The sequence below is a fragment of the Maylandia zebra genome, linkage group LG23, assembly GCF_041146795.1.
Source record: "Maylandia zebra isolate NMK-2024a linkage group LG23, Mzebra_GT3a, whole genome shotgun sequence".
Classification (NCBI taxonomy): Eukaryota; Metazoa; Chordata; class Actinopteri; order Cichliformes; family Cichlidae; genus Maylandia; species Maylandia zebra.
This window is the reverse complement of record NC_135188.1, coordinates 20,321,407-20,346,682: the sequence shown is the minus strand read 5'-3', so window position 1 is coordinate 20,346,682 and position 25,276 is coordinate 20,321,407. Positions and strand designations below refer to the sequence as shown.

The 25,276-nt window shown below is 39.5% G+C and overlaps 1 protein-coding gene across 5 annotated transcripts in view; it reads right to left on the bottom strand.

The window, feature by feature from the left end:
• Positions 1-4,100: 4,100 nt before the first annotated feature.
• The window catches only part of LOC105940627 (uncharacterized), a 63,986-nt gene continuing 42,810 nt past the window's right edge, over positions 4,101-25,276 (bottom strand). For 2 of the 5 annotated variants that reach the window (XM_076880698.1, XM_076880700.1), the window contains 12 exons: positions 25,109-25,192; positions 24,900-24,962; positions 24,399-24,482; positions 23,311-23,381; positions 18,071-18,132; positions 17,161-17,216; positions 16,459-16,676; positions 15,516-15,781; positions 14,294-14,407; positions 13,778-13,919; positions 5,897-5,937; positions 4,101-5,637 (listed from right to left, as the gene is read on the bottom strand). In XM_076880698.1, coding sequence (XP_076736813.1) covers positions 5,374-5,637; positions 5,897-5,937; positions 13,778-13,919; positions 14,294-14,407; positions 15,516-15,781; positions 16,459-16,676; positions 17,161-17,216; positions 18,071-18,132; positions 23,311-23,381; positions 24,399-24,482; positions 24,900-24,962; positions 25,109-25,192 — 1,465 coding nt within the window. In that variant the 3' untranslated portion in view covers positions 4,101-5,373. Of the gene's footprint in view, positions 5,638-5,896; positions 5,938-11,353; positions 11,698-13,777; positions 13,920-14,293; positions 14,408-15,515; positions 15,782-16,458; positions 16,677-17,160; positions 17,217-17,250; positions 17,639-18,057; positions 18,133-19,121; positions 19,243-23,310; positions 23,382-24,398; positions 24,483-24,899; positions 24,963-25,108; positions 25,193-25,276 lie in introns of those variants that run through there. The other 3 variants (XR_013095813.1, XM_076880699.1, XR_013095814.1) reach the window with 3 other exon arrangements.

The window sequence follows — 25,276 nt, the reverse complement described above, 5'->3', positions numbered from 1 at the left end:
TAATGATCCTTATTGCTGTTTAAGAGAGGAGCGGTGCTTCAAAGGATAGCTGCAGATTTCTGTCAGAATCTGCAGATTATACAGTACAAATAAAATGTTTACGTTGTCTTCCCAACAGTTTCACTGACATCTACACTGGATGGCTAGGAAGCGTTCGCGATGTCTTCTCGGGTGCTGATAATTGGCTTCAGTCTTGTGTCGGTGACGTAAAAGGCGGATTTAATGCGACTTGACCGTTCAAACAGCAGTCGCTTTCTAAAACATCGGATATGTATCGGATTCAGTACCACATACGAAAGTGACCCAGATCGGATTTGAAAATATCGGATTTGCGCCGTTCACACTGTCATAGCATGATCGGATATGGGTCGCATAGGGTCAAAAAAATCGGATTTGATGCGCTTTCGCCTGCAGTGTGAACGTAGCCAAACTGCAGTCGCTTTCTAAAACATTGGATATGTATCGGATTCAGTACCACATACGAAAGTGACCCAGATCGGATTTGAAAATATCGGATTTGTGCCGTTCACACTGTCATACCATGATCGGATATGGGTCGCATAGGGTCAAAAAAGTCGGATTTGATGCGCTTTCGCCTGCAGTGTGAACGTAGCCTTAGTGAACACATCTGTTTTATTTCTGCGTTTATTAAAAAACATTCTGGGACGACAGTTGAATAATTACTGGTTGATCTCCAGGACTTCACATGAACTGTTTCTTTATTGTTGACATTTTGTTTTCATATCTTATTCTGTAGTTTTTATTTATTGATCTTAAATCACATTACTCCACTATTTAAACTCTTTCTGCACAAAGTTTGAACTAGGAAGTCAAAACCATCCGTGTTTGGCCTTCATAAAGGATTCCTGCTTATAATCATGACGGAAAAAATACAACAAACTCGAACAGCTGTGTCTGTTAGAGACCCTGCGCTACTTTAATAATGGTTTTATAAATGTATTAACTGATTATTATTCTTATAAACTGTTATACTGTCTGCTGTAATTTTACAATAATCCTTCCACTGAGTAAATTGGGTGACACATCGTGGGATAAAGAGCGGCAGCCATGACCTTATAATGACCTATAAAAAAAAAAAAAAAAAAAAAAAAAAATCATGTATATCACATAAGTTACAGTCGGAACATTTGTGTCTCTCTTTAAACGTTTACAGATCAGGTCATGGTTTCCATGTCGGCACAAACAAGTGTATTTAGGCAGGGCTGGACTGGGACAAAAAAAATCGGCCCGGGCATTTTGACTAGAGACCGGCCCACCAGGCATTATAGGAAAAACCATAAAGCCTTTGAATGAAAACAAACGCTGTTGTGACAGTGATGTACACTGTCTTGTTGGTATATATGTATCAATCTAATAAACTTAAATCTACACCATCCTCCCTATTCTGGTATTCTAACCCGAAAGTAGACTGCTTGGTCGAGTTAACCACCTGAACTATCTACACATGGTGAAAACCTGAAATTAAAACAGAGAAGACTAGAGGTGAGACATGATCATTACTGATTACTGATGACAGATTTAGATATATTTTCATAAACTATTCATTTACCACATCAATAAACAGCATGGCAGGGCAAAATATTTTTTCTAACATGGCAACCTTTAAAAAGTGAAAGGAGATAGAAAGACAGGTGAGAAAGAATAAAACTTAATTGACTTTTTGATGGCATTTTACTTACAGTACTGGTACAGTATCTAGAAAATGTGGGAAAATACTGGCATCATATACAGTACTTAGCTACTTCTGAAGAAATTATGATGGGACCCTAAAAAAATTACTATGTACAAAAATGGATTTCTATACATTTTACATCAGATGAAAACGTTTGTTGTAAGATTCAGATAATTATTTATTCAAAGTTTTTAAATGATATAACAAAGAAAAGAATTTCTTTGTGCCCCCCTTTATCTGTTAATGCCCTACTTGGGCCCCTGGCAAAACTTTGCTAGATCCGCCCCTGCACAGTTACCAGCTGTCAGCTGCATAGAAAAGGATCCTGGTGTTATTTGTCTCTCAGAAACAGTTCATAACTTCCCTTCAACTCATTCATGTCACCTAAAAGGTAAACCTGTTTCTCCATCACCTGTTCAGCTCTGATGATTCAGTAAGGACATCTCCTGGTTTCATCTTCATGTTTCCCTCTCACCACATATCCAAACCGACATCATGACCAGCAGCTTTACAGCTGTGGCTCCAGCAAACATCAGCTGATACTAGAAATTAACCCTTTAAGACCTACCATTGAACCAAGTCCGCCAGAGCTTATATTATATTTTTACATGTTGTAGAGCCATTTTTGGGAGCATTTCAAGTTGCTATACATCAATACAACCACTAGAGCCTAAATTTTAATAATATGCATGCATTAAGTGCATCATAATTACATAAATTGCAAAAAAGTGCAATAAACTACAAAAAAATTGAAAATCGTTTTTGTTTTTTAACATATATTTCTAGTTAGAGAAATTTAAGAGGCTTATCCCTCAAAACTGTAAATACAAAAAAGTTGCACAAAATAGTTTCTCACCACGGGAAATTTATTTTGAGTGTCTTCATAGTTTTATTTTTGAAATACACCAATTTTTATACACTGCAGGAAAAACGAAAATAAATATTATACTGCAAATTTGCAAAAAAGCAGCATATGCATCAAAATAAACTATTTCCAGCAGTGCAATATGAGTCCTCAGCATCCCAGAAACGACACAGAAAGTCATAAAGTCAAACATAACTTTTAAAAACACCAGCATAAGCTCATGAGGCCTTGATGGTAAAAAACTACATTTCCGCGAAAATGACGTCACTTCCGGTTTCGGGCAGGTCATGGCGGACATGCGGTGCTGATGGACATAGGAAGTGTTATGAACAGCTGATGGATCGGCAAAGCGTGTTTCTGGAATATTATGTTTTTGTTGCTGCAAGTGCTTTTTATGCAGTTTTTGCAAAGCTATATGTGGAAGGAAACCGTGACCTAGGACAAGCTGATGGCATAAGATGTAAGTACAACTCCTCTGGTTTCATATGCAAAAAAAATTATTGCGCTAGCTCACGTGGTTGCAGTGCTACCAGGATTTAAAAATAGTTACGCAAAATGGAGCGTGCTCTGACCGGTTTTAAAGGGTTAATATTAAATAAATTCTAACAACAGTTGATCAAGCTTGAACATGCTGCTGTTGTTTAACGCAACATCCGCTGGTTTCCTCTTTCTGGCGCAAAGTGGGTGATAAACAAACAAGAGAGATGATCAGCTGATCATTGATCAGTTTCATGATTGAAGTAGAAACAGGAGATGGAGGGGAGAGAATGAGAGAAGAAGAGGCAGCTGTGCAGCAAAGACAGAATAACTCCAGCTTTGTGTCTTTTTTCATTCTACCTGAAGTACGGGACAAATCACGTTCCTTTTCCCCTCAATACAAAACGTGCAATATTTTCTCTGAATACCAGACGATTACGTTTTTTACGGGACAGTTGGAAACTCTAATAACTAACCTTATAAATAAAATAAGATAAAACAAGTTCAACGTCAATAATATCATAGCACCCACCCAGCAGTATATAAACTCCCATGCTAGCTAGTACGCAGTACGAGTTATTGTAACTGACTGTAAAAAGTCAGCATTACCAGTAAATGAAACAGCCTCATGTTTCCTAACAGAACAGGGAGAAATCAGTATTATTAGGTCTGGAGTCATTACAGTTAACAGCCTGCTGGTTGCAATCATCTCAGTGCTTTTCTGTCCCTGTTTCTATGGAGATGTGTTAATCAGTGATAGTCTGGCACAACAAGTAACCTTGTGCCCAATTATGCAACTCTTTTCTTGTTTCACAGAGGATCATTATCAAGATATGACGACAGCAAAAGTTTTGATAAAGTGTCACTGTGGAGGTGGGTGTCCATACAGCTGTGTCAGGGTTGGGTTAGCTGAGCTGTGATGTCACACGTGACTGTTTTTAGTGGTGGAGGTACGTTGCACATAAGGTATAGATCACAAAGAGAATGTAGGATGTCTGAATACATATACTGTATCGCACTCAGTATTTCCTGCATGGCACAATCATTGAGACACAATCACATCAATTACAGACATCTGGCCTCTTATTTATTCCCTGAGTCCACATGCAGCTGTACATTGATGTGAAAGAAAAAATATTTATTTTAAGCAGACAAAACTTGAATTGAATTATAAACGAGGTCCATTAACGAGTAAATTTTCATTAAAGTGTAACAAAGAGAAGAGAGAAAATTATAAACTAAAACTGATAGATATGTTTATGATATTTTCTTCCAGTTATCTCAACGTACCAAACATGGTTTTATCCTGACTGTTTACTCATTACATCTTTACTCTCATTGGTGATTACAGAGTCTCTCTGCTCTGTCCTGACTGAAACATGCAGACCAGAATAAATACAGTTATCACAAAAGTACAAAAAATAAATATGGCCAACTTCCTGCATTGATAAAACAGTTGTAGTCTTTGTTTTGTCTTAATAAGAAAATAACTGAATAATCATCATTACACAAGCATCAGATGTAAAACTGGAAAAATTAAAGGAGTGAGACACAGCTGGGAAACAAACAAGACAACGAGGCACGGAAACAAATGTAAATACAAGGCAAAGAGACTATCAAAATAAAACAGGAAGTAACTACACAGAGGATCACGTACCCAAGATGAAAACACGACGAAATGATACAAAAGGACACAGGTGAGGCTGTACTGAACCGAACCACAAATCAGTAAAAATAAAGATATATTCAAAATGTAAACAGAACACGCTGGCTGCTCTTTGTCTCCATATAAACTGTCCTCTTAATCATCAAAGATAAAAAGAAAAAATCTGACCTAACATCAAAGCTCATTTGATCTAATGTTGGTGTGTCCTTCACTGCTGACTCCATGAACAGTATCACACTCCACCCAATATTTTCACAAGCAGAGTAAAAACTACGATTCTCTGACGATGACAACTGCTTCAGATCTGCTCTGTACACAATGTTGTTGGACTTCCTCAGTCCAATACTCCAAACCAGTAAAGTCAAAAAAGTCTTAATATTCACAAGACTGTGGTCACCTCACTTCATGTGGAACATACACAGTTCAGTTTATTCTGGGAGCTGTAGCAGAAAGAAAGCAGCATGAAGCTTCTTAGCTGCTCTTTACTCATGTTGGATTTCAGGGAGCTCCTCAGTCTTTTACACACATTGGTACTTATTTTTACCTCCAATACACTCAGCCCAGGAGTATGCATGAAATAGAGTGACCGCACACCATCTACGTATTCACTGGAAAACTAGCTTCTCTGTTCTCACATAGAGAGCTGTGTACAGTCTGTGTGAAAGCAGATATTTAATGTCTGAGGGTTGATAATTTCTTCACCAGGTCGTTCCTACATATCATCTTTAAGATGTTCTCCATCACCTGCACAGCTCCAGTGATCTCATATGTCTGCACCATCAGATCTACTGTGTCATTTCTGTCTGCTTTGGACAAATAGTTTTCTTTGATGGGTGATATGTTGTTCCACACTTCAGTCTTCAGGTGCCACTTAAACTTCTTGAATTCTTCATCGTTTAAATCTTCGAGGATATCGGGAAGCATCACCATGATTTTCTGTTAAAATCAGAGCATACTGTCAGTCTGTAGATGAGGCTTTGCAGGTCATAATGAAAGGAAGTTGAAACCATAATGGTGTACACAGTGAATAGAAGATAGCCTTACAGAGAGCAGAGATAAGAAGTATAGTTCTTTAGTTCCTCACTTGATCCATATCCTTATTGATAACAGCACACTCATTGAGTCTATACAGAAGTTAGCTAGAACAGATTCAGACACTGACAATAAACTTTGTCCAAACTGAGATCAGCCTCACCTCTGCTGGGATTCTCCCATCTGCAGAGAAAGGTAGATGATCTGCAAGGAGCCAGGGATAAGAATTATAACACGCAAGCATTTAAAAGAATTGACGAATCTTGAAATTAAACGCAATGTTTTTGTATTGCAAGTCCAAAATATTTACTGTAAATCACATGTCCTGTGTTTTTTTTTGAAAAAGGGTAAGTGACACATTTGGGAAAAATAAAATAAAAATCTCCTACAAACAGCTTGTATTAAAAACCTCTATGGACATGAATGTGGCCAGAGGCAGCAGGTGAATGGCCTCCTGAAAATGTCTGACAGCCCTTGAGTCAAACAAAAAGAAGTTTCTATTAAAGGCATTTTAATGTTCCATGTTAACCCACTCAGATGTTTGGACAAGGTGCTGCCAGTCCTGCCATAGAACTGCTAAGTCTTGCTTTCCAATCTGAGGAACACTTAACTTCATGGCTTGTCTCTATTTTTTCTAATTTGTGCCTCCTTGTCTCCTCCTGCCTGTGAATCTCAGTTCATCATGCTCAAGGATGTCTAACTTCCTAAACTGCACCTGGACAAGAGAAGAGACTTGAAGGATGAACACATCTAATTGATCCTTTTACCTGTGGATATAGCCTAAAACTACAGCATAACTTTTGCCTTGTGTGTTGAGATTCGTGATCAGCAAAAGTGTGTTTAAACATTACTTGCAGACTTCCACATCTCTGGAATCAGCTTGTCAGGAAAACTCAGATTCGGCTCAGTGCTTCAATATGTTCACCACCTTCTCACTAACTGCTCTGCAGTTTTAATCATACATTTTTTTATGTGTTTGACCAAAAATGGTTTAATAGATAGTCACCCTGTTAAATTACAGCTGGCAGTTTTTCTTCTTCTTCTACATTGTATTGTTCTTTTTTTTCCCCCAGTGTTGATATTATATATTGTTTTGTTTGTAGGTTAATTGCAGGAATTTCTTAAAGATAGAAATACCTGTAGAGAGTGGTCTCCTCTCTACAGGAGCTCACTCTGCAGGTGGGGGAGAGATATAGGAGAGGTAGAGAATGAACTCAACCTGGGTGTCTATTGTCTTGTGTAGATTGGGAGATGATTGGATGATGGGGTGGGTGCAGTTTTCTCTGGGGTGGAGTCGGGTGGGCTGCCCTGGACTGTGTGGGGCTGGGCGGTGCTGCTGCTGCGGGCCCCGGTCCGGATGGGCCTTCCCTTTCTTCCCTCCCCATCCTCAGCTGCCTCCCTATTCCCGCTCTACCACACCCACCCACACACGCAGGACTTGGGGTGCAGGTATCTCACCAGGGTGCAGGGGAGGCACTCCCCCTCTGTCCCCTTCTGGCCGCCTGTGCCTCAATTTTATTCTGCAACCTAGACATCCACATTACTCACTCTCTCACATAACACATACATATAGGGCCTTGGGGGTGGGCACGTTTTACAGCATCCAGAGGATGGTCGGTGTACTCCAACCCACCTCTGGCGCTGGTGCCCTACCCTCAATTTTAAATGCATTTAGACACTAAGGGTTTTCGGGAGGAGCCGTGCTGCTCTATGAGAGGAAGCAGGAACCATGTTCTCCTGTGTTTTAAATGCACTTTAGAACAGCACACAGCAACACTACTAGGGCTGGGTTTTTATAATCGATTCATCGATTAAAATCGATTCTGGCTTGGATAACGTGAAATCGATTCATTAAAATCCTGAATCGATTTTTTTAATATAAATTTATTTTGCCCGAAATGCCAGAATCTCTGGTGACATCTCACAAAATTTCAAGAACCACCAAACAGTTAAGACAGTAAATGAGAGCAGGAACACGGATTCTGCACATAGACTTAAACACACAGCGCGACCCGCGGATCAGAATCAGTGAGATGTCGCCTTTCTCACGGTCGGGGCTGAAAGCCGACAGCTCGCTGATCCTGATGTTTCGGCGGGTCGGCGCTTTGTGTTCACGCCCTTTATGCGCTGATTCTAAAGCTGTTAGTTTGATCTCTCTCCAAACACTATTGACTGAACCAGCAGCAAAAGAAGATCCAAACGCTTCACATAAACATCGTCATGAATTCACTCTGACTTTTACTGTTTTGCTTCCACCACGATGCACAGCTCTCTCTCTCTCTCTCTCCCTCTCTCTCTCTCTCTCTCTCTCTCTGTACTTCAAGAACAGTTTCCCTTTCTTCATTATTCGCTTGCTTGTTACGCACCAGTCTACTGTTGTTTACAGGCTGTCGGCCGCTGTTTTTTTCCCTTTTACATACTTCCGAAAAGAAAACCTAATTTCTGCCGTTCAATACTGAACAAATTTAAACTTTCTAAAATTATGGAAAATGCAAAACGTTGTGTCTCTAATAAAACCGCTGCAACTCAGAGGTAACGTTCATGTGTTGATTCAAGGTTTTCTTTCGTTTTTGATGTGCTGCAGAATATTTGTATAAAATCCAGGCCAGGAAAAATCACCTTCATGTTTTTCTGTTTTATCTTCAGCTACTTTGACACAAAGGCCTCTGCTGTGACGCTCACACCTGTGATAAAGTCTTGTGTCAGCTTCCTTTTTATTGATAAAAAATATGTAAATATACTGATCTGAATTATAATATTTCTGACTGTCAGAATTTCCCAGATTTAAATCGAATCGAATCGAATTAAATCGAATCGTGGATCGAATCGATTCGGGACCTTGTGAATCGGAATTGAATCGATTCTAGAAATCAGTGACGATACCCGGCCCTAAACACTACATATGAGCGGGCGTAGGGAGGTTTGGGGTCTTCACTCACCCCGGTTCTGTTAGCCGTCAGGGCCGGGGGGCTGGGAGGAGGTGCTGGCCGTCAGATTGGGGTCTGGGATGCGGGGCCTCCCTGCTGCAGATAAGGAAGTGGTCCGCTTGCCTCCACCCCAGAGAGAAGGGTTACATCTCCTGGGTTTAGGTGTGGCTTGCCCCTCTGGGGCGGGGGTACCTGGACCTGGGATGTAGAGTACGTTTGGGGAGTGCGACTGTCTGTGCAGTGTCTATTTGTGTCTGTCTACACGTTGGGTGAATGACGAGTATTTGGTTGTGTATATGGGGTGGGAATGCACGTTTGTGTCCGCGTGTGCCTGTTCGTCTGTGTCTATATGTCAGGTTGGGTCTTAGACTCAACCTCTCTGGGTACATCTCAGGCCCTCCAAAGTACGGAGGCCTATCTCCCCTCACCACACTCCCTGCCGGTGGCTGATGCCCTCAGACGTTGGTGTGTTGGTGGTTCTTGTCGACTGGGGCTGGGCGCTCATCAATAGCGTGTGCAGCGGGGTGGCCTGGGGGGGAACAGGCCACCCCCCCAACCAGACTGGCCACCCCAGGTGCCACCCCAAAGGTAAAACAATAAAATTCAATCAAATGTACGATTATGTTTTCACGGTGAAGCTCAGATATCCGAGTGTAAGTGAATGCAGCATCGGCTTCTGCGCTATGTGCATCATGTTAGCAAAGGTAGGAGAGCCAAGCACGAAAGACGGCACTGCAGGAAACAATTTTTCGGTGAAAGAAAATGAGGACAGAATAAATGTCCCGGTAAGTAATATTAAGTTTGTTGAGTTTAGTAAACTTCGGTGAAATTAGAATACCAAAGAGAAAATAACACTTAAAGAATTATTGCAGCCGTCGAATATTTCAGACAGTATGCTACTGAGGGGAGCTAACATAAGAGTTATGAGTTATAAGATGTAATCTAAGTCGTAACATTGCTGTATGGAGCTGCAGATTTGGTTGCAGGTTAACATAGCTGGACTGGCCATCGGGCATACCGGGCATATGCCTGGTGACTTATTTTTTTTTATTTTTTTTGTAATGGCATGAACAATGACAGGTGGTGGATTGGCCAGATGCTGGCAGATGTGTAAAAATAACTCAGTTGTTTGGTGGTTGCTATGGCGGAGCTTCCACAGAGGCCAGCAGGTGGATGAGGGAAGGGGAGGCAGGACAAACGCAGTTTGTCCTGAACTTTAGCTAGAATGGAAAAAAGACACAAAGCTGGAGTTATTCTGTGTCTTTGCTGCACAGCTGCCTCTTCTTCTCTCATTCTCTCCCCCCTCCCTCTCCTGTTTCTACTTCAATCATGAAACTGATCAATGATCAGCTGATCGGCTTTTCTCTCTTGTTTGTTTATCGCCCACTTTGCGCCAGAAAGAGGAAACCAGCAGATGTCGCGCTAAACAACAGCAGCACGTTTAAGCTGTTGTCAGAATTTATTTAATATTAATTTCTAGTATCAGCTGATGTTTGCTGGAGCCACAGCTGTAAAGCTGCTGGTCATGATGTCAGTTTGGATATGTGGTGAGAGGGAAACATGAAGATGAAATCAGGAGATGTCCTTACTGAACCATCAGAGCTGAACAGGTGATGGAGAAACAGGTTTACCTTTTAGGTGAAATGAATGAGTTGAAGGGAAGTTATGAACTGTTTCTGAGAGACAAATAACACCAGGATCCTTTTCTATGCAGCTGACAGCTGGTAACTGTGCAGGGGTGGGTCTAGCGAAGTTTTTGCCAGGGGGCCAGGTAGGGCATTAACAGGGAAAGGGGGCACAAAGAAATACTTTTCTTTCTTATTCTCATTTAAAATATCTCGCTTTTATTAAATAATTATCTAAATCTTACAACCAAAGTTTTTATCTGACGTAAAATGTATAGAAATCATACATATACCAACAAGACTGTACATCACTGTCACAACAGGGTTTGTTTTCATTCAAAGTCTTTATGGCTTTAATACCTGGTGGGCCGGTCTGTAGTCAAAATGCCAGATTTTCTGTCCCAGTCCAGCCCTGCAGGTTAATACTGGCAGTGTCACCATGCCAGCTGACTGGATTTCATCATCAGCCAGTGTTGTTCTTTATCAATATTACCAAAGTTTACCAAAAGGCAGCAGAGAAAGTATTTACTTGCTTTCAGGTTTCATTCAAATGTTAGTCTTTTCAGTTGTTTCCCCACTTTTTTCCTGTTTCAAAATCAAACACCAGTTTGTGAGAAGATTATCTTCTTTTTTTTTAATAGGCATAAGTTTTACATTGGAACTGGCTAATTTGTCAATTGTTTGTTACAAATGTTCGTATTTTAATATTAAAAAATGTTTTTGCCCAAAACATATGTGCACTATGTGTCAGTAAAAATACTATGCAAATATTGCTGTCCTTGAATGCTGAGTAAACACTGACAAAGCACTGATTGTATCTCTTGTACTTTATCAACGCAGTATCTAAAAACTTTGCACCGTAGAGGTTAAAATCTCCTTCTAATAAGAGTTAAAAGCGCATTCGGTTATTAGGTTTATAGGGTTATTGAATTATGGTTAATGGTTGGTAGAATTTTTTTTTAAACATTATCTGCCAATTACATCTGCCACCCTTCTCCAAATCTGTGCCCCTACCTGGCCCCCCCAACAAAAATTTTCTAGACACGCCACTGGCGCTCATGTATGTACTGGCTCACTCCTGGTGGCCGATTGGCGGGCCTGGCGCCTGTGGCCCGTCTGGGCTCCTTCCGGGGGGTGGGATGCCCTCAGGCCTCTGGCCTCTGGGCCTGAAGCTCGGTCCTCTCTGGCACAGCTGGCTGCCGGCAGAGCCCACGGGCACGCCACTGCAACCCCCTCTGACTTCTGCTCCGTAGCTGCTGGGTGACCTCTCGTTTGGGGCTCTACTCAGCTCTTCCCAGGAGGGTGGTCCTCCTCGGGTCCGTGTACTCTGGGGCCTCTGGATATCTGGGGCCTGGATCTCCTCCATACCTGCTTCATGCCCTGGGGGACGGGGCTATGGCTCCCCACACTCCCTAGCAGATCGTTACATGGAGAAACCTTTGGAATACAAGCATGCTGATCCACACAGGTGTGCACACAGGTGTACACACGGGTGTTCACAGACGCGGACTACACCTTTCTTGGCTGCTGCCTCAAAGCACATTGTGCGCTGTCTATCTTGCGTGCTGCACAATATTGTTTAATATTTAGTATCTACTGTTATCTACTGCTAGCTAGTTTATGGTGCCGTTTTTATTATGTTGCTCTTTGTTGTTTGCTTTCTCTTCTGTTTTTTTTTCTCCATACAGGTGATCCAGGTGTTTTGTTTGTTTTTCTTTCTTCCCCCCTTTCTCACCGTCTCTTCTCCCCTCTGTTTTTCTTTCTCTCCCTCTCTTTCTTTCATTCTTTCTCCCTGTCCTATCCCCCAGTCATGTCTGTCCCGTTTGTAGCAACCGAAAATAAAATAAATACATAATTATAATAAAGGTCAATCAAATGGACCAATATGGCAAGGCCATGATGATCCACTTGGTAAAATAAATCCGCTTGGCATCTTTCTTGCCCTTAAGACAACAATTCTGATGGCTAAAGATCCAAACGGGACACAAAAAAAAATAAAAATAGAAATACCTGGATGACTTCTAGTTTTTGGGTTCTAAATTCAGATGAAACTGAGGTTATTGTACTCGGCCCTAAAAATCTAAGAAATATGGTGTCTAACCAGATTCTTACTCTGGGTAGCATTACCTTGACCACCAGTAACACTGTGGGGAACTTGGAGGTGTTTTTTGACCAATATATGCTCTCCAATGTACATATTAAACAAATATGTGGGAATGCTTTCTTCCATCTAATATCTCTAAAATGAGAAATATCCTGTCTCAGAGAAACACTGAAAAACTAGTTTATGCATTTATTACTTGCATTTATTAGGCTGGAGAAACTGATCAGGAGGGCTAGCTCTGTGGTCGGCATGAAGCTGGACACTCTGGTGACAGTGGCAGAGAAAAGGACATTAAAGAAACTGATGGACATTATGGACAATGCTGGGCATCCTCTGCACACGGCCATAAACAACCAGAAGAGTCTGTTCAGTGACAGGTTGCTTCTCCCCAAGACAAGAACTAACAGACTTAAAAACTCCTTTGTCCCACACGCCATCAGACTGTTTAACTCCTCTCTGGAGGGGAGAGGGAGGGGAAACAGGAGGACAAAGGAGGGGGGAACAACTAAGCTGTAGTGCCTCTTCACCTCACTGTACAATACCTTGTGCAATACTTTTTGTAAATAGTCAACAGTGCAATAGACTCAATACTTGAAATGTGCAATTCACTTGTATTTTTATTTTTTATTCCTATTTATTCTATTTATCCCCTTTGTATATTTTATTTATATTTGTCTCTGTATTTATATATATGTGTGTGTGTGTGTGTGTGTGTGTGTGTGTGTGTGTGTGTGTGTGTGTGTGTATATATATAACAGTTCTGTAACTGTAACTTTGGTCGTTGCTGTGCTTTTTTTGGAAGTCGAATTTCCCAGAGGAACCCACCCGAGGGATTAATAAAGTTCTATCTTATCTTATCTTATCTTACTTCTAGGCTGGACTACTGTAATTTATTATTATCAGGATGTCCTAAAAACTCCCTGAAAAGTTAATTCAAAATACTGCAGCAAGAGTACTGACAGGGACTAGAAAGAGAGAACATATTTCTCCTGTATTGGCTTCCCTTCATTGTCTCCCTGTTAAATGCAGAATAGAATTCAAAATCCTTCTCATCACATACAAGGTCAGAACTGGAACCAGCTCCTAGTTTGGATTTGGGAGACAGACACCCTCACTACTTTTTTTTTACCCTTAAAACTTTCCTTTTTGATAAAGTATATAGTTAGGGTTGGATCAGGTGACCCTAAATCCTCCCTTAGCTATCCTGCAATAGGTGTAGACTGCAAAAGGCCTCATTAAATACAAATAGACATCACAGCTTCTTAAACACCTGGAGCTCAAAAAGTGCTAAAATATGAGGAAGAACTCAAAGTCAACATGGATTAGTCAAGATGAATATTGTACTCTATTCCTTTCTAACATGTCCAAAGAAATTTCAGGATAATGACCTGTTAGATCTGCTTCATGCTCCCAAACCTCTGTGTCAGTTTGGTCTCGGATGGTTAGAGTCACTTCATCTGTATTCATTGGAAGGCGGATCACAAATGTTGGGGAGTAGTTTGGTCCAAACTCCATGTCAAACTCAGCTCTCTGAAAAGAAGCATAGCATCAGTATCTTTAACTATGGCAGTCTCATTAAGTGATTGTAACCCCATTCCTCTTATCATCTCATGTCTCAATTCATGTGGATGGCATAGTTTTGTACACCTAAGGCCCAGATTCTGTTTATAGTTTCCTCCATTGTAGACACTGATATTTCTGCCAATAAATCCTTACATGCTACCTACATGAACATAAAACGTACAACATCTTGATTCAAAAAGTCAATTTAAATGTTAAATGTAGAGAATATCTGCATTTCAGACACAGGGTGATTATTTTTGATATTGCTGGTATTATTTTACACACAGCTTGATGCCTCCATTTCATTAAAGTACTGGACAACTTTTCTTCAGAGTACTTACTTTGGGTTGGATTTTATTGGCCACGGGACAGTGAACGGTGTAGGTCGTATTTTTGATGAGGTTACACGCAGAAGGCACCAGGATGAAGTGGGAAGTTTGATGATGCTTGCTTACCTTAAGAGTCATCAGAACATTTTATATACAGTTTTATCCCTGCATGAAACTATTTACACAATGACACCAAATAAAATCTACAAATTTTAAGAAGGGATACACTTGAACCAGCAAACATTTGGCATTTTAATTGAAACTTTGATTTGTTATCATTAAACTATTTTTCTAATTAATTTTTGTTTTTCCAGAAAAAAATGCATGACTGACAGCTAAAATGGTTACTGAATAGCTAAGGGTAATATAAACAGGAGTTTATATTTAGGAGTTTGGTATTGTTGTGCAGTATACAGTAATGGATGCTTATAATCACTGCTTGGTTATGTTCTGGGTAGCAGCAGAGATATTAGAGAGAGAGATGAATGTAGTTAAAGTTCAGTTGTGACTCATTTGTCTGCATTTGGGTCCGAACAACACAACCTCCACGCCATCTGCCATCACACATTGTGACAGTTGGAGAATTTTGGTAAAGATGGTGGATAGAAGTTTAGATTACTGGAGAAAGTTTTTAAAACCTTACATGTGGGCAAAGTCAGCTAGCCTTAATCAGGTGCAACTACTGGTTTCATACAAGTGTTTCTTTTAATTTCCAAAACATTGAATTAAAGTTTATTTACATAAAGCTTTAAAGTAACTACCAAAGTAAGGAGCCAATTGTCTTTTAAATATGGCTGCTATGTAATACACTTGCTTTTACAAGGATTTTGATAGAAGTGATCAGTTTAAGATGACGATGTTTTTTAGTGACACTTTAAACTGGCTGTGGGTTGGTGGGCAGCCATAATGTTTAAACACCATGTGCTCCACAAAGAAGGAAATGCTACAACAGCAACAGCACAAGTCAGCTTTTCACAGCCTGTCCACAAAGAAAATCAATTATTAGTACCAGAAATTATAATGGGACTTATTTGTAAGTGATTCATTTCTCCCACTGCACATCTACACTGGAACACATTGTGGTTCCACCTGCCACATCCATTTTTAATCAATGTTCACATTCATTGTTGGTAGCTACAACTCCAAGTGAATATAAAGCTACACAACTATGCACTAAACTGGATTCTATTGACACAATGAAAAAGATGAAGCTGTAAGAATAATGAATTTTTACCTCAGTCATGGGGATGTTTCTTGGGAGAAGAAGCACATTGATGTTTTGAGTCTGTTTTGCATGGTTTGGTGGACTGAGGAACAATAAAACTTGCCCCTTAACTTGCTTGTTCCAAATGCCCATCAGGAAATCCAGGACAAGGCCAAAGGCAGAGAGGTGGGGGTTATCAACAATCACATGAGTATCTGTGATCTTTAGTGGTTTGATGAAGCTCATTGCATCATCAGTGAAGTGGGCAACAGACAGGAGGCCATCAGAGAGCAGAGCTGTGAAAACACAGAGTCAACAGACATGTATTTATCTGAACACCCACTGATCCACTCATTTTAACTACCCACTCTTACAAACAGCCTTTTTATCCCTTTTCTGACCCTCTTATCTCTTCTCTGTTCCTTTCTTTTCAACATGCTGTCTGGAATGAATTCATATTACTAAGATCATCATCAATCACTTCAATATGACCGTGCACTTTCTCCATTTTCAGTGAGTGAGCTCATGTGCACGACTATGTTCACGTGTGACTCATAGTGAGAATCTGTATGTATATTTGTGCCCATTCATATACACATATAGCGACACACACACACATAGTTGAGTACATGTAAAAGTCAATCAATATGAATTATCAAGGCTGAAGAAATATATCGGGGAAGCAGAGAGCATGAAAATAAACAGCCTGCTCTCCAAAGATCTATCCAGCATGTACTCTCAGCTTCAAGAGAATAACAACACAACACAACTAGAACTGAGCAATATTAGGAGAACATTTGGGAGAAAGAGGTGTCACACAACACCACTGCCAAGTGGCTGGTGGACCTAAGAGCAGACTGCAGCAACCACCCAGAGCAAGAGCCAGTCAACATCACAAAGGCAGACATACAACAAGTCTCTGGGGTGAGTGGGTGATTATTGTGGGCATTACTGTCAAAAATAATCTGCTCACCTTCCTGTGTTTTTACACAGTGTGGGAAGTGTAGCTGACGGACAGCATCCTCACAACATTTGATGTCGAACAGTGGCCCTGCAGCCATCTTTCCAGCTGGTTGGAGGACGCTCTCATCCCACTGGATGATTTTGTACAGGAGCTCTGCCTCTCGAGTCATATCAAACACCAGTCCAGTCAGAATACAGTGGAACAAACCTGAACCAGGACACTTGAACCTGCAGGATATAACATAAAGGTTGTATGACCTGAACTTTTAAACCCTAAAATGAAAAACTTTGTTCCTATCAGACTCCGCCTCACGATCACTGACCAAAAAGGGAGCACACAGACAAAAGTAAAACATATATCAAAGTTAATGCAGGTAACTCCAGGAGCATTTACTCCTGTAGCACCTCCACTAATGATGAAAGAGTGAAACAGAAATTATAGTAGTTTCTGTTGGTGGTTCAAAGGAAAGCTTGTTTTATTTTTCTACATTTCCCTAATTTTGTCTTCAATGAGATGAAAAACACAGCTAAAGATTTTCCTGTAGTGTGCATTAAAAGTATTATCCAAAATTTAATGCTAAAATGCTCCCAGAGGTCTGCATAATCTGTGTTGTTCTAATTGTGAGACATGAGAACAACAGAAATTTTATAGAAAATTTACTGAGAATGTGACATGAAAGCTGTTACAGCTGTGGATTTATGATGTTGTTACCTGTAGAAGATTTGTGCACATTCATTTTTTACTTCAGGTATGAAGCTGGATGGAAGCTGGAATTTAGAAAGAAACATTTGTTAATAAATGGTGAAAACTTAACTTAAGCATGCTTTACAGATAAATTGTATGTACAGTGTGAGAATACAGGGCTATAGAACCTTTTTTTTTTTGCCTGTCCCGTTTGGCTCTTTTGCCATCAGAATTGTTGTCTAAAGGCAAAGAAAGATGCCCAACGGATTTACTTTACCAAACTGACCATCCCAGCCTTGCCGTAATGGTCCATTTGATTCACCTTTTATTGTTTGTTTTATTTTCACTTGCTGAATACGGGACAGACTTGACTGGGGGAAAGAAGGGGAGAAAGAAAGAGGGAAAGAGAAACAGCTGAGAAGAGGGACGGGGGAGAAGGGCAAAAAACAAAAACCAACAGAACGGACAGAGAAAAAAAAATGCATATATCAATCACCTGGATCACCTGCTGAGAAAGAAAAAAGAAAACAAGCAGAAGAGAACAAGAGTAATAGAATAAACAACATCACAATGATATATGGGAATATGACAGTAAATACTAAATGTTAAACATTATTGTGCAGCACATAAGATCAATAGAACACAGTGTGCTTTGAGGTAGGAGCCAAAAAGGGTGTAGTTTGTGGGTGTGATCACCCGTGTGTACACCTGTGAGCATGGGCTATAGAACCTGACAGTAAATTTACTAATCAGGATCCCACAGAAAGGGTATAAAGCTAAAGCTTGATGCAATATGATAATTATTCATGTGTAGTGTAGTGAAGTTTGTTAGTTTCATCTTATAAATTCACAACAGGCATTCAAAGAGTTTGTTAGGATCTACCAATCTTAGAATCTTCAGATTATTCTGAAATATAAATATAGTTTCTTTTCTCACCTTCTTCACATCTTTGGGATTTATGTCTGGTGTATTTGGACCCGGTTTGACCTCAGAGTCATCTGATGGGAGAAGACAAAGAGCTGTTGGCAATATAAACTATACTCTAGCTCTCTTCATAAGATCTGAGTCAGTCTGACTTCAGCAGCTCAAGGTTTCCTGCCATCATTTTTCTCTCAGAAACTTCTGGATTCCACCTGTGGAAATACCTGCTGCTGTTTCCCCATTTATCGATTTGGTTAAGTTAGCTGGTAGCTGTCCAATGCTGAAGCATGTTAGCTACAAACAATTTAGTTGAATATTTGTATTCTCTAATATTGTCTGCTATGTGGATAGACTCACTTTTCAGTTAGACTCTACAGCTACAGCCAACGTTTTTTGTGTTCAATATAGACCGAGTGGGCTGTTGTGGTAATCGTCTACTTACAGTACTGAGGAAAAGTCTCATTCCAAACCTAATTTATTTATATTTTGCTAGGAAATGTGAGAAAAAGGTGTAGTGATTTATTTAGCTTTTTTATTTTTATTTACTCTTTTGCAATTTTAATTATTTCCAAAGTCGATATTTGGTATGACCAGTTTTATTCTTCAGCACAGTCTGAGCTTTCCTAGGCAGCTTTCTTGCCATTTCTTTAAGTAGTCTTCAGGAATAGTTCTCCAGGCTTCTTGAAGGACATTCAAAATTCTTCTTTTGATGTTTCTGCCTTTTGTTTCATTTTCTGTTAAGATGATCCCACACTGCTTCAATAATGTTGAGGGTCCAGATTCGGGAGAGGTCAGTGTATGGCTGATAGTGTTCCAATGGGATCACAATGGTAAACACAATGTTCTCACACACTTTCTGTGTTTACAATTCCATCAAGTTTGAAAAGATCTTCGCCACTGGCTGAATTACAGCATCAAACCATGACAGAGATTCCACTGTTTTACAGATAGCTGTAGACACTCAGTGTTGTCATCTCTCATGACCTTCTCCAAACATACTGACAATGATTTGAAACAAAAATTCTAGTGTAACTCCGTTTCCCTTCCTTAAGAATGGCTTCTTTACCCCGATCCTTCCACTGAGACCATTTCTGATGAGACTTTTGTAACCAGTAGAATGATCAGCTGATGGTCCAGACACCTCTCTTAGGTCCTGTGTCAGGTCTTTCTTGGATTCCCTCCTATTTCTTAAGAACATAACAATAAATAAAAAAATAAATAAAAATGTATTTATTTATTTTTAGGAATGATGAAATATGCTAAGTTTTCTGGGAATAGCTGAGAATCCCCATGTTGGTACAAAAATACTATTTTTATGCCTGCCAAACTGTGTTATCTTTGAAAATGTTAATAGATTCAACTAAAAAAATGGGGGGAAAAATATGTGATTTTGCAACAAGCTATTAGAAGAAATTGCCTAAAGAAACAATTTAAAACTTTTTATTACACAAATTTGTCTAGTATGTGTTGACAAAACACTGGTTTATTTGTTGTTGTTGTTTTTTAGCTTAAATAATTCATTGGTCAGTCTTAACTGGCTTAAAAAAAACAAATAAAATATTATTGTGAAAGTGTGTTACGGTTCTGGGTCATTTTGACCCGGCTTTTGCAGTTTCTTATATTTTGGTAAATTTCTGTATTATGATTTATGTTCTGGTTCTTTAGTTGTGCTATTTTGATTATTATTCTAGATTTAGTTCAGTGTCAATCTGTGTTTTTGTAAATTGTTTCTTGTTTTACTTTGAAGGTTCATGTCTGATGTCAGTGTGTTCAGTTTTACTTCCCCCCTGTCTTGTTAGCCCTGATCTCTCCCAGCTGTGTCTCCCTCCTGTTTCCCATTCCCTGATTACTCCCTGTGTACCTGTGTATATAAGCCCTGTGTTTTCCTTTGCCCTCTCTGTTGCGTCGTTAATGTCTGCGCACCCTCATTTTCACTGTGTTCCGTTTGCCTGCCTGTTAGTTTATTTGTTTTCCCAGTTTAGTTAGTTTTCTGTTCTTCTTATTTTCCTGTAATAAACTGAGTATCTTAAGTTCACCTCTGCCTCCATGAGCCCTGCGTTTGGGTCCAATCCTGCCTACCTGCACAGTAGGGGTGCAACGATACACAAAATTCACGGTTCGGTTCGGTTCGATACTTTGGTGTCACGGTTCGATATTTTTTCGATACAAAAAAATGTTCATGCATTTTTAATTTGTCATTTATTAAAATTATAAATATATATTTTAACTCAAAAGTACAGTTTTTAAATTTAACCCCAACCCTTGTGCGTGTTTTTTATTTTGACAGCGAATGCGCACCTGCGGACCACTTATGTGCAGCCCTGGTTATTTAGCTCGTCATATTGCAGCCACAGAAATTCTTTTGTCCATGAAACCATAAAGCTGCACTTTCTTTTTGCCTTATAGTCTGATTTGTCATAACTTCTCCGTTTTGTGGTAAGCTTTTCTTTGGCTGTCACTTCTTCACCCTGACCTGTCTTATTTGGCTCAGCAGAACTAAAATATATATCTGTCTGTGAAGGTTCTCAATCATCCAGGTCATCGTAGTGAAATATATATCCTGCCGCTTTTACACACGCACTCACATAAGCTCAGCGATTCTCTGCGCGATCAACCTCTCACATGTTTAAGCTGCGAGAGATTTCACTTGTCATGTTTGCATAGTAAGCTAACGATTAATAAGACGATGTCAGAGGAATTGGTGCACAAATTATCATCACTCACAGATCAGTGCTGTCATTGCAAAGTGAAAGCAAAAAAACAAGCACAAATTCAAACGCGATTTCAATATGTCACATATTGACAGTGGCTCACCGATGCCAATGACATAATTACCCAGCTACATTTCTGAAAGAATGCAAAAGCATTGACATATATTTTTCCTTCCTACAATAGCCCGACGGGCAGGGAAGAGATAGATTTTGGTAGCCCGACTGAAAAGATCGCTAGCCCCGGGACGTCGGGCTAGCGATATTGCGAGCCCTGTATCTGATTGAGGAATCACTCATCTTTGGAAAAGAGAGTTTATTACAGAGAAATGTCTCTTTCCAAAATAAAAGCTATACTATCCGCTTCTTCTGGGCTATATTCTCAGCAGCATAAGGAGAATCATGTGCTAACAGCTGTCTAAATGACTCGGCTAAAGTTAGTAGCATGCTTGTTGTTTTTGTCTTTGCACTAGGATGATGTCGGCGTAAATGTGCAGTCATATTCGTTGTGTTCCCACTAGTGCTTTCAGGTTAATCTCGTTGAAATGACATTAACGCCACAACACGGCAAATCTCCGTTAACGAGCTACCGCCGATCACCCCGTGCATGGGGCTAGACGGCCAACACGTTAACGAGCTAACTGCGCTAACACACTAGTTCCCACCCATGTAATTGAGCATTGCATGGCACATCCAACATACTGTTTTACTTTAGTGCATGACTCGCTTACCTTCAGGGTCATACGTCACATGAAAACCAAAATAATTCCAAACGCCAGATCTGAATGAGGGTGCGGGAGGTCCATGTTGCAAAGAGAGCTTAACTTCTGTCTCGCTAGCTTGCCCTGCGCTCTTCCTTCTGACGATGCTGTCTGTGTTGAGCGCTCAGTGAATCTGCGTTCGACTACTCCGCCTAGGCTGCACTGTCGAGCCTAGGCGGAGTAGTCGAATGCAGATTCACTGAGCGCTCAACACAGACAGCATCGTCAGAAGGAAAGTTGATAAAATAAATGAAAAATTTTGTATTGTTCGATACATATGCGTACCGAACCGAAAGCACTGTATCGAACGGTTCAATATCGATACGAATATCGTTGCACCCCTACTGCACAGCACACAGCCATGACAAAGTGGTCATGGAAGCAGAATGAAAGGTGGCTGAAGATTTTTGTATAGTGCAGTATTTTAGTAGTTATTTTCCTTTGTGTATCTGCTTCCTTACAGTGGCTATGTTTACAAAGATTCTAATATTCCCATTTATTGGCTATAAGACTAAACAAAATAAAAAATGTAATAAATAGATACAAAAAGTCAGGATGAACACTGCCAAACTCAGTTCTGAGGTATGGGACCTTTTCATAACATAATTCAATCTTAATAATTGGTTACTTCAAACTTGCTGGACAATGTTGCCATCTTGACATAAATGCACAGCGACATAAGCTTCAACTGATTAAAATATGAGAGCTGCAGCTTTTAAAATTCCACCTGAGTAGAATTTAAAACAAACCTTTTGATGGTTTAATGTTATGTTTTATTTAGAGGTTAATCACATGAATATGGTGTTATTGATGGCTAATATTAAGGGCCTGTTCACTAGCAAATTTGAGTAAAGGCTGAAGGGGTTGTTTTAAAAGTTATAAAACACTTTTTTGGCTCTAAGGTCACACATTTACAGGAGCAGATCAAGTAATCTCTCTCTTGGGATATTTTTGTTGATGTTGTTACATTTTTCATAATTCAGTATAGCGCAAATCATGACAAAAGTCACGTCAAGGTGCTTTATGTTGTAAGGTAAAGACCAATGTTGGGCAATTTACTTTGAAAATGTAATTCAATATAGTTACTAGTTACTTCTTCAAAAAAAATAACAGAGTTAGTTACTGAGTTACAATATTCTAAAAGTAACTAATTACCAGAAAAAGTAACTATTGCGTTACTTTAAAAATAAATGTAAATATGTAAAAGAACTTACTGAAATACTAATATATAAATTACTAAATATACTTGAACATACTAAAATATGTATTCAACTGTTTGTTATAATTTGAATATGTAGTTGAAATAAATGGGCACTTAATAGAGGGGACTAACAGGAAACACTGTACACTAATCTAAACTATTCAAATGTTACCCTGTGATAATATGAAATAAAACACCAATCAGATAAAATTTTGTAATTGTAGTAGAGCTTTTTTTTCTATTTGCAATAAATAATACAGTAAAACACAATAGATGTTTTAAACCTTGTCTGTGATCTCTTTTTAAGAGAAAAATATTTTTTTCTACTTACTTCCACTTTAAAATTGCTACCTTTGAATTATCCAGACTCTCAATGATGGTGTCTCATTACTGTGCGTATGTACAATGATGAGACACAGTTTGTATGTGAACACCCGCCCAAGTCTGCCTCTTGTGGGTTCACCAGGACTACTTTAATTTCCTCAGCCAATCAGCAGCACTTGTGTGAAGAACTGACATTTGTAAGACTCAGATACTCGTGTTTGTTCCTTACTTATCTTCTGAGAGAAACTACTAAAGTCGTACCTATTGATGAAGCTGCCGCCTGGATTTCCAGCATCTCCACTTCAAGTTCCTTTGTTTGCTCCTCCTCTGATCTACAACAACACAAGAAAAGCAAACTTTAAATGTGCATACATTAGATGGCATCACCTTGTATGTGAGGAGACTGATTCTGGATTTAACAGGGACCCAGTGAAGAGTATCCTGTCCTACCATAACTCTGAGACAGGATTTTAGAGATATTATGGAAGAAAGCAGTCGTGCATATGTCTTTATTATGTGCACTGAAGGACATATGCTGATCAAAAACTACTTCAAGATTCCTCACAGTGTTACTGAAGGCAGAGAAAATGCCATCCAGAGAAAGTATCTGGTTCGATACAACGTTTCTAAGATTTTTAATAAAATCAGTTTAATCTGAATTTAGAAGCAGGCAATTTGAGTTCATCCAGGTCTTTATGACTTTAAGACATTACTGCAGTTAAATAATTCTTGTGTGACAACAGCAATCTAACATTAGTACAGAGCAAAGTGAGTCAGATAGTTATGCCACAGAACCTGAACAGGAGCTTTTAAAAGGTATTTTGAAAAGCATATATTTTTTTTTAAAAATCTCAGGTTTCTGCTATAAATGCTTGTCCTCAAAAACAGCTAAATGCCTGTTTGTTTTCTGAAGCTGGCCAGACGTTTGGATTCCTGTTGACATTTGTCTGACGTTTGGATTCTGTAGCTGTGTACTTCCCTCTGCCTTCATTGATTAGTAAGCTAATTAGGAATCTGTCATAACTATTGTGAAGCAAATGAAGTTAGAAGTGACTTACATAACAGACTTAAAGTTTTTTTGTTTGTTTTGTTAGAGTTTCTGAAGTGCATCTTTTGTTTTTCTACTTTTTCCTCAGTACCCCTGTACTCTTTGACTGTTGTTTCTGCTGCTGTAGGTCTTTGATCAACTCAGAATAAAAACTCTGACTTAAGTGCTTGAAAGCTCGTCTCAAGGTAAAGCAAATATGTTGTTGTTATTATTATTGGGCATTCTACGTTCTGTGAATGATTCCTCTGAGAGTCTGAGGAGAAACTCCTTCACTGATGGAGACTGATTCATGTTGGCTCACCGCACACAGTCGATGGAGGGGTTGATGGAGAGCAGCTGCAGTAACACATCAGTCGAAGCATCAGTGATCTGATTGTGACTCAGACTGTAACACAAACACAACAAGTGGCTCTAATTGATTACTGCACATTAGCTGAAAGATACATAAAATCAATGAGGTAAACTCCCAGTAATGATACAACTGATATGTTTGTCACTGTGATAAAGCAAAACAAGACAATCCATTGTATAAATGTCAGGATGACAGTCATAGAGACTCTGCAACACTTCAGAAAAAAAAGATAAAAAACTATATGAGCTTTGCTTTTATATAAACCACATTCTTAATTATGATATTAAAGAAAAATATCTAATTGTTATCAAACCTCTTTAACCTGATTTTACTATCTTACACTACTGACTAATATGATCACAATATTGATGCTTTCGAGCCAATATTTTCATCTAATGATTATCAGAGGACTGTTAAAGAATTCCTCCCTAATGATGACAAGTGCTTCACCAGATCTCAAACTGCTTGTGTTCCTTGAAGGCTGCTCTGTGCACGATGTTGTTGCTGTAGAGTCTAGAAAGAGACCAAAGCAGAGAGAGCAGACGTCACTCATTCACTCAGAACAACATGAATCCATGTGAGCTCAGACTGTGAATGATTCCTCTGAGAGTCTGAGGAGAAACTCCTTCACTGATGGGGACTGATTCATGTTGGCTCACCGCACACAGTCGATGGAGGGGTTGATGGAGAGCAGCTGCAGTAACACATCAGTCGAAGCATCAGTGATCTGATTGTGACTCAGACTGTAACACAAACACAACAAGTGGCTCTAAGTGATCACTGCACATCATATTATTGTAGTGTGTGTGAACAGGCTGATGGTTATT